At 35.4% G+C, this 9,807-nt stretch overlaps 1 protein-coding gene across 1 annotated transcript; it reads left to right on the plus strand.

Moving 5' to 3' along the window:
* The first annotated feature begins 8,025 nt into the window (after positions 1 to 8,025).
* Positions 8,026 to 8,478, plus strand: LOC131856888 (secreted RxLR effector protein 161-like). The gene has a single exon (XM_059208843.1). It carries the CDS (start codon positions 8,026 to 8,028, stop codon positions 8,476 to 8,478), a length of 453 nt encoding a protein of 150 aa, XP_059064826.1.
* Positions 8,479 to 9,807: the final 1,329 nt, after the last annotated feature.

Below are 9,807 nucleotides of genomic sequence, written 5' to 3' on the forward strand. Positions count from 1 at the left end.
GTATGAGATCTTATAGGTCATTTTGTAAGTGTGATAGGTATGTGAAATATGTATGGGTAATTAATGCAAGCAGTATATGAGAGTGAATATCTGTATATGCATTTTGATGTAATAATTTTGATGAGTGAATAAGAGAAGAGTAGAGCGAAGAAAGGTTTATGGCAGAGGTATTTGATGGAGCTTAAACCGGTACTGAGTCAAGCATTGTAGATGCTATTTTGAGAAGTACATTGTCATTGGATTTAATCATCCAATTTTGTAGTCAGTGTGACTCCTTTTTGTGTTTGAGCAGTGAGATCTAGGCTGTTGGCCTTCCTGCATGTGCAAGCCCCCTATTGTACAAGTAATATTTATTCATATTGGCCAGTGAGTAAATATTGTGGGTCACAAATCCCACTGAGGTTTTTCCCCTACCAGGTTTCATCACCAAAATATCTGTGTTATGGTGTGCATTGATGTGTCTCTCTTATTTCTCTTTATTGCTTTATTGCTGGTTTACCGGTACATTAATTTGGGTTGTAAAGTTGCAAGCAAGTTTAAATATTTCATATACCGGTTAGACACTGATTCACCCCCCTCTCAGTGTCTTTGGGACTGATCAAGTATCTAATAATTGGTATCAGAGCCTAGTCCTCTATTTGTAGAAGCCTAACAGCTTGAGGAAGATTTTGAAACTGGTATCAATGGAAAGCTTGAGACAACAGTTGGAAGGAGCTCTTGAAGATTTTGATGCAGAAAATTGAAGAATATCAAACTGGAAGATGAACTGAGAACTGCTCAGGAATTTATCAAAGCACTTCAAGATAACCTGGTTATATCAAAGAATAAGAGAAAAAAATTACATGTGCAATTGCAAAATCAAGATGATGAAGAAAAATAAACTCTTAGAGATATTGCAGACAAATTGAGACAAGAGAACAATAACATGAAGAATGAGATGCAAGATTTAACCATGAGACTATGAAAAGATATTGAAGATAAAAAGAGGAATGAGGAAGATTTGGCCAGAAGACTAAGTGAAAGATCAGATGAATCTCAAAGGCTTAGTTATGAAAATGATATGCTCAAAACTGATTTTATTCACATGCAACATGACAAAGAGGAACTTTTGAGACAAGTTAGCACTTTGGAAAGTGAGTTGATCACTGCAAATGAATACAAAGAAAAATTCAAGAAAAGTTCAGATAATCTTGATGATATGCTAAAAAGTCAGAAACCTGAAGGAGAAACAATTGGAATTGGATTTGAACATGGAGAAAGTTCCGGGACTGCAAACAACCATGATCACAACAAACCAGTAAGGCAACCTAATGCTTATAAATTTAATGGGAAATTTTTCAATTGCAACAAATTTGGTCATAGAGCAAATCAGTGCAGATTTAGGAATAATCAGAATACAAACTTACCCACCGGTCAATGTTCCAAATGCAATGAAAATGCTCATAACTCAGACAATTGCAGAATGAATGTGAAATGCTATGTTTGTGGTAGATTTGGACATTTATCTAATCAATGTAGAACTCAAACCGGTCAAGGTTATGGAAAGGCTATTCAGAGAAATAATGTGACTTGTTATGCTTGTAACAAGCTTGGGCATATTGCAAAATTTTGTAGAAGCAAGACTATACCGGTGAACAATAAAGGATCTAATAACAAAGGCAAAGAAAAGGTGGCTGAAATCAAGCAAGAATCTTCAAAACAATGGATTAGGAAGAGAGATCAGAGAAGTGATGAATCTATCACTACACTGACAGAACAGGGTAATCCTGCACCGATAGGAGATTCTTCATCCAACTAAGGAATAATCCTTAGGGGTAAGGAAGCAAATTGAAAATCATGCATTTACCCTTGGTTGATGGTAAGAAGTTATATTTCTTCTTTACTGATAGATATGTGGAGTTTTTCACTTCACCGACGAGCATTTATTGCAGTTGTAAGTTAAAATTTTGGTTATAAAGGCATTGTAACCTTTCATTTCAATTCACTAAGCATCCAAGCATTCAAAGAGAGTGAAATTGAGCAAAGGCATTCTAAAGGTGAAGAAGCAAAGGTATTCTAAAGGCGAAGCAACAAAGGTCTTTTCAGGGCATTCAAGGATTTCACAGTTAAGAGGTATTTATCTTTCACAATGGCATCTTCATCTTTTGTTCTCGAATTCGTAGCAAACCCTACTATTGTGGAAAACATTAATCGACCTAGACCCATGTTTAAGATCATTCCCAAGATAGAAAAATAGGATGATTTTATTGCTGCATTTTCCAAAATCCCGAAGGGAGTTGCGTTTACTAAAGACCATAGGGCATACATACATTGCAACATAGAAAGTTTAGGATTTGAAGATTTGATGAACATGTACATGAATGAAATTACTAACAAGGATGGGATAGTGAAACCAAAACATAAGGTAGTTGAGGATTTAGGTTTCATAGACATCCTCCATGTGCCAGAATTCTCAGATGAAGCTGCCCGCTATGTCCTTAGCAGGGTTCATAGAGAATTTATGTGGTTGGACTTGGTATTAAAGATTACCAAGGAAGCTATTAAAGCTGTTACTGGTTTACCCTCCACAGGTTCTAGACCTGACAAGAAGAAGAAAATCCCTAACAAGGAAGTTATGAGCTTAACTGGAGCTACATATGACAACCAGTCACTTAGGGTTAATGACATAAAGGATAAAAATATTAAATTTGCTAGCATGATAATTGGATATAAAGTTTGTCACACAAATAGGTTGAATTCTGTATCTAGTTCATGCATTCACAGTGCACATGAGATGATTGTAAACAATGCAAAGATTGTTATTTTTGAATGGTTGAAGGATGAATTGCTAGAGAATTTGGATAAGATAAAAGGTGACAAGAAAGGAACATTCAAATTTGAAAATTTGTTACTATCTTTAATGCTTTACATTTCAAAGGAGATCCCCGACATAGGTCATAAGGATTTTGCCTATGATATTTCTGTTGGAAAATAGATAAAGGAGGCAATCACCAGCATGGGAGCTAATAGTGATGAGTTAGTTAAAGACTACTTTAAGAATTTGCAAACTAGAATGAAACAAAGAGAAAGGATTTCCCAAAGCATTGTAGACAAATATGATAAACAAGTATGCTTTGTAGGAAAGAGAGATGAAATCTGGATGGAAGCAGTTAGACCCAGAACAATATGGATTACTGAATTTGTATATGAGGTGGACTCTCACATTTTGTAATTATATGCAAAAATACTCCTAGATGCTCCACCGGAACCATCAAATAAAATATTTGGTAGTGTCGAAACAATTGAAAGTGATGTAGCCATGATGAAGTAGAGAAAGAAAAGAGACAAATTCATGAAAGATGCTTCTAAAATGGTAAAAGAAGTTACAGAAGGTTTGATGAGTCTTGGCGGTATTGTTGCTAGTATCAAAGAAAGTCAATCAAAGCAGACACTGGTAGCTCATGTTTCCCGAGTTGTTACTTCTTCTCAGACAGAAAGTGATAAAGCAACCGAATTTAAAAGAGTTGAAAGGAAGAAAAGAAAACCTTCACCGACACCTGCTCCATCTCCAAAGAAGTCAAGGACACATAGAAAGAAGCAACAGGCTGTAAGAGAGCCTAGTAGTCTGAAGAAGAAGGTAACTCCTAAGAAGAAATCAGAACCTAAGGCACCAGATACTCTTCCACCGAAAGAGTTAATAAACGAAATCACATAAGAAGGTAACCTTAGCAATGTAAATAAACTTTATCATTCTTTCAAAGATTCAGATAAAAACACTATAGGAAAGCATTATTTTGCACCTAGATATCTACAAGAAAGTTCTCATTGAGGTTGTAGATGATCTGGCCAATGATTTGTATTTGAGGTTAGAGGCTAAAAGGATGTCGATAATGGAATTGGATTTAAAAAAAAAAAGTTGAATCATTGTTGGCGGTTCATCCTATTAACTCCAAATTGGAAATTGATGACTTAATCTAGAGGCAAACATAACAATTTTTGTAAGTGGTCACCGACAGGTTAGCCTTATGGCATGCCGAGTTAAGGAAATTGCAGATGAGATAGCAGACAAATGGGACATATTTTTTGTGGAAAGAGAAAAGAAAGTAGAAAAGGATAGATAGAAAATGGATGTGTCTTTTGCAAAGGTATATCAGAAGGATAAATGTAAAGGTAAAATTGGTAGTGTGCCTAATATAATGGTCAAGGATAACCTTCCTCCACCGGCACAGGACACCCCACCAATAAATGCAGAGACCTTTTGTACAAACTAACAGTCAACCGGAAGTGAAGGCAGAGGAAATAACAAGAGATGACACTAATCCAGAATTTGAAGTTCTTTTTACCATGAATGTGGACACACAAGACTTCAACATTGTCATGGACAATGAGACTACAAATGTTAAGGCAACTAATGCTACAAATATTGAGATCTCTGAGTCACTGGTCAACACTATTGACTCTCAGAACATTGAAAAATTGGCAGAAGCACAAGAAGAAGTAGAGGTAAAAGCACAAATTGAACCTATAAATGTTGACAATCAGTAGAAGGTCGAGAAATCAATAGAGAAAGAACCTGAACAGAGTATAGCTGAATCGATAGTCAGTAAGACAAAGAGTAAGGATAACAGTAAGGTTGAAAACAAAGTTGAAACACAGAGTGAGCAAAAGGCAGAAACTGTGAATAAAGAAGAGGCCAATGATGGAAACAAGGAAGAAGTGGTTAAGGCAATTGGACAAGTATCTGAAGAAAAGAAAGTTATTGCTGAGCCTAGCACTTCCACCACGGATTACAGGCCTACAAATGTGACTGATGTACTTTTGGTTTCAATAAAGAGGATCACAGATTGCAACGCCTTAGCATTCAAGGCCATTGATGATACATTACCTATATTGAAAATGATTGCACTGGCTTGTAAGATAGATCATATTGATGGATCTTTAGGTAAATTGGACACATTGTCCAAATTCATTTCTTCAAATATGCTAACGGTAGATAAGATTAATGAAGAGACTATTAAGGAAAGGGTGAATAAAGAGAAAAGTGAATTCTTTGATAAGCCTATCAAGGATTGTACTGAACATATTGACTCCTTATTACTGGTACTTAATTCCACTATTCTGGAATATAAATAATTGTATAAGGAAGCATGCAAGCCTCACAACTTGACAGAAGACATTGAGGAAGAGATAAAGAAAACACAAAAAGAGATTGATGATATAGCAGAGAATATGATACGTTCTTCAGAACTTACCTCAGTTTTTGATCAATAAATGACAGTTTTTGAGGAAAAAATTGAGAAACTAAAAAAAGAAAAAGCAAGGATAAGAATTAAGGCATGTGAGCTAAAAAACAAACTTGGTCCTAGATTAGACAACCTTATAACTCAGCGGATTGAGCTGTCTAAAGCAACAATTCAAGGAGAAAGATCATCATAGCAACAAATGCATTATTTGATAGGTATGATCCAATAGACTGAAACCATTATCTCTAACAACACCAAATTCATGTGGAGTCTTAATCTGATTTTGGTAGATATATTTCAAATTGTACACAAATGGATACAATCTGAGGTAGAATCTTGAATTCTTTGATTCTTTTTGACATCCTTTGTCATTGATGTCAAAGGGGGAGTAGTAGTATGGAGAAAAATGTACAAAAGATATCATTTTCTCAGGGGGAGCACTCCTATTTTTGGATCAGTTTTGGACTTCATTTTTGGATATCAGTTTTTGGATTTTTCTCATGAGTGTTGCCATTAATGCCAAAGGGGGAGATTGTTGGCATTCTACACTCAGATGAGAATAGTTGATGTTGTCATTGATGGCAACCAATTGGTAACATGGTTCACAACTTACACAGGCAACAAACATCATCCACTGACACCAATAGACACAACAAGATTATTCTCACCAGCACCCAGCCTACACCAACAGAAGATCTTACCGGTACCCCAGCCGACATAGAAATTATATTGTTTTGTATTGTAATTATATTGTATAGCCGACATGATGTATTGTAAAGACTCATATATGTATGAGATCTTATAGGTCATTTTGTAAGTGTGATAGGTATGCGAAATATGTATGGGTAATTAATGCAAGCGGTATATGAGAGAGAATATCTGTATATGCATTTTGATGTAATAATTTTGATGAGCGAATAAGAGCAGAGCATAGCGAAGAAAGGTTTATGGCAGAGGTATTTGACAGAGCTTAAACCGGTACTGAATCAGCATTGCAAATGCTATTTTGAGTAGTACATTGTCATTCGATTTAATCATTCAATTTTGTAGTTAGTGTGACTCCTTTTTGTGATTGAGCAGTGAGCTCTAGGTTGTTGGCCTTCTTGCATGTGCAGGCCCTTATTGTATTAGTAATATTTATTCATATTGGCCAGTGAGTAAATATTGTGGGTCACAAATCCCACCGAGGTTTTTTCCCTACTGGGTTTCCTCGCCAAAATATTTGTGTTATGGTGTGCATTGATGCTGTCTCTCTTATTTCTCTTTATTGCTTTATTGCTTGTTTACTCGTACATTAATTTGTGTTGTAAAGTTGCAAACAAGTTTAAATATTTCATATACTGGTTAGACACTGATTCACCCCCCCTCTTAGTGTCTTTGGAACTGATCAAGTATCTAATAGGTACCTAATGAATATTGGGCTGAAGCAGTTGCTTGTGTAGTTTATATTTTAAATAGAAGTCCAACAAATATTGTAAAGGACATGAGTCCACAACAGGCGTGGAGTGGTAAGCATCATAGTATTTCTTATTTCAGAGTATTTGGTTGTATTGCATATGCACAGGTGCCTAAAGAAACTAGAAGTAAGTTGGATGTTAAGAGTGAAAAATGCATTTTTATTGGCTATGATGATCATTCTAAGACATATAAGTTGTTTAATCCTATAACCAAGAAAGTTCTTGTAAATAGAGATGTTGTATTCAAAGAAGAGGAATCTTGGGATGATAATATAGACAAAACAATTACAGGTGCAACATCAATACCATATGATGAAAAAGAAAAAGACTAAGAAGAACAAGGAGAGCAATCAAATGAACAAAGAGGAAGTCCATCAAGAAGTCCACAAGGAGAAAATCCACAAAGGCAAGTTGAGAAAGAAGAATCTTCAAGTCCTCAAGTAAGTAGTGATTCAAATTCTACTATAACATCATTAAGACCAAAGCTTAGAAGCAAGAAGACTAGAAGTTTGCAAGGAATTTATGATCAATGAGATAAAATAGATCTGCAATCAAACTTTTCGTTATTTGCTCAAGATCCTATATATTTTGAAGATGAAATTAAGGAAAAACATTGGATTGATGCAATGAATAATGAAATGGATTCAATTGAGAAAAATGATACATGGGAATTAGTTGATTTTCCTAAAGATAAAGAATGCATAGGTGTGAAATGGGTTTATAAAACTAAGTATAAGGCAAATGGAGAAGTTGACAAATATAAGGAAAGATTAGTAGCTAAGGGATTTACAAAAGAATATGGAGTTGATTATAATGAAATATTTGCACCCATAGAAAGACTTGATATTGTTAGAATGGTATTAGTTATTGCCGCACAAAATAATTGGCAGTTCTATCAAATGGATGTTAAATCAGCTTTCTTCAATAGCTATTTGGAAGAAGAAGTTTATGTGTAGGAGCCACTAGGTTATGAGATAAAAGTCTCTGAAGAAAAATTTTATAGGTTGAAGAAGGTGCTCTATGGAGTGAAGCAAGCAACAAGAGCGTGGTACAACATGAATGATTCATACATGTTGAAGAATGGATTTAGCAGAAGCACTAGTGAGCCTACATTATACATCAAGGTCAGTGGAGGTCAAATTTTAATTGTTTATCTATATGTTGATGATTTGATCTTCACATGTAATCTTTCTATAGACATGTTTAAATCTGCAATGAAGAAATAATTTGAGATGACAAATTTCGGTTTGATGAAATATTTTCTTGGCATTGAAGTTACACAAAATACTAAGGGCATTTTCATCTATCAAAGTAAGTATGCAAAATATGTTTTGAAGAGATTTAGAATGATAAATTACAGTCCAACTTCTACACCTTTGGTAGTAGGCACAAAGTTAAGTATAGAAGATAATGAGACAGATTTTGATTCCTCTTTATTCAGAAAATTGGTTGGTTGTTTGATGCATTTCTCTGCCACTAGGCCAGATATAATGTATGGAGTTAGTTTGATTTCTAGATTCATGGATTTACCAAAGAATTCGCATTGGCAAGCAGGGAAAAGGTTATTGAGGTACATAGCAGGATCTGTAAATTATGACATATTGTATTCTACTTCAGATAATTTTCAGTTGGCTGGATATACAGATAGTGCTTTTGCAGGAAGTATTGATGACAGAAAGAGCACATCTGGATATGCATTTCATCTTGGAATAGGTGTTGTAGCATGGACATCAAAGAAGCAACCTATTGTGACAATTTCATCAGCAGAAGCAAAATATGTGGCAGGTACATCAACATGATGTCAAGCAGTATGGATGCGAAGAATTTTGAAGGATCTAATGCATGAACAAGAGGAGCCTACTACAATCTATTGTGACAACAAATCCATCATTGCACTTTCAAATAATCATGTTTTTCACAAGAGGACAAAACACATTGACAATAGATATCACTTCATCAGGGAATTGGTAAACAATGGAGAGATCATCCTACAACATTGCAGCGCAAAGGAACAACTAACTGATATATTCACCAAGACATTAACACAAGAATGTTTTGAGTATTTGAGAGAAATTTTGGGCATTGTAAATAATGATGTAATTAGTGGTTGATAGTAGAAATTGAGGGGGGTGGGGGGCACGGTGCGCGGTGTTAGAAAAAAGTAAATAATTTCTAAAAAATTCTAGTTTTTCTAGAACCCTCCCTGAATACTTATCGGTAAGTTTTTTTTTCGTTTTTAATCCTCTCGGCTAAGTTATTTATTTCTAGAAATCTACTGTCCTCTATATAAGAGGCTAGAATGTAAATTATTGGCGTGTGAAGAAAAACCAAAAAAACTGTTTTATTAATAAAACAAATATCAATTATTTTGGCGCCGTAGCACATTGGTTTGCATGGTTTTTTTTCTTTCTCCATCTCTGCCCACAACAATTTGTCCGCTACAGAATCCCGATCCACTGTTATATTTACTTGACAACTATCAAGACAAAGACTATGAGTTGTATAGATCGTTAGCGGTAATGGACCGACGTGAGATGGTGAGTCCAAATTATGGAAGTTTCTGCATTTTTAAGGAACTTTTCTGCTAAATCGTGGCCTTACCATTTTTTGGTTCTCAGCTTCATGTTAAAGGTGAAACACTAGATTCAAGCAGCAACAACCAATATTCCCTGGGAAAGATTCCTAATATTCTGTTTGTTCGCTATAACGGATGGCATTACAAAAGTGAGTCAGACGCATGGGCGGGCTTGGCTGTGAATATAACGCAAGTGATAGAAGAAACAATGACCCGGGCCCAGAGAATAAGGTCTAGCTGGAGATATGCATGGAGGGAACAGAGAGACAAAATATTGTTCGAATTGATTCTCCCATGCCTCCTTGCACTATTTTTTTCAGGTTGGGTCTCTTGGGTAGTATGGACATTGGTAAGCAGATCGAAGCAAAAGGAAGTGGTAAACTTAATGTGCGGATCCATATCTGTAACTGTACTAGTCGTTGTCTGGACTGTAATGAAGCAATTGCTTTCTGTACTTAAGCCTATAAGTGTTTAAATTATGGGACGTCCATACTAAAAATCTGGGTTATCAGCATCAAGTCTGATATCAATTTTCTCAAGGACCAAATGGGTG

The sequence above is a fragment of the Cryptomeria japonica genome, chromosome 7 (assembly GCF_030272615.1).
Source record: "Cryptomeria japonica chromosome 7, Sugi_1.0, whole genome shotgun sequence".
In the NCBI taxonomy this organism is placed as follows: domain Eukaryota; kingdom Viridiplantae; phylum Streptophyta; class Pinopsida; order Cupressales; family Cupressaceae; genus Cryptomeria; species Cryptomeria japonica.

Bases quoted from the DNA above. Each gene is read 5' to 3' on its own strand.
- LOC131856888 (XM_059208843.1), top strand. From the start codon at position 8,026: ATGATAAATTACAGTCCAACTTCTACACCTTTGGTAGTAGGCACAAAG.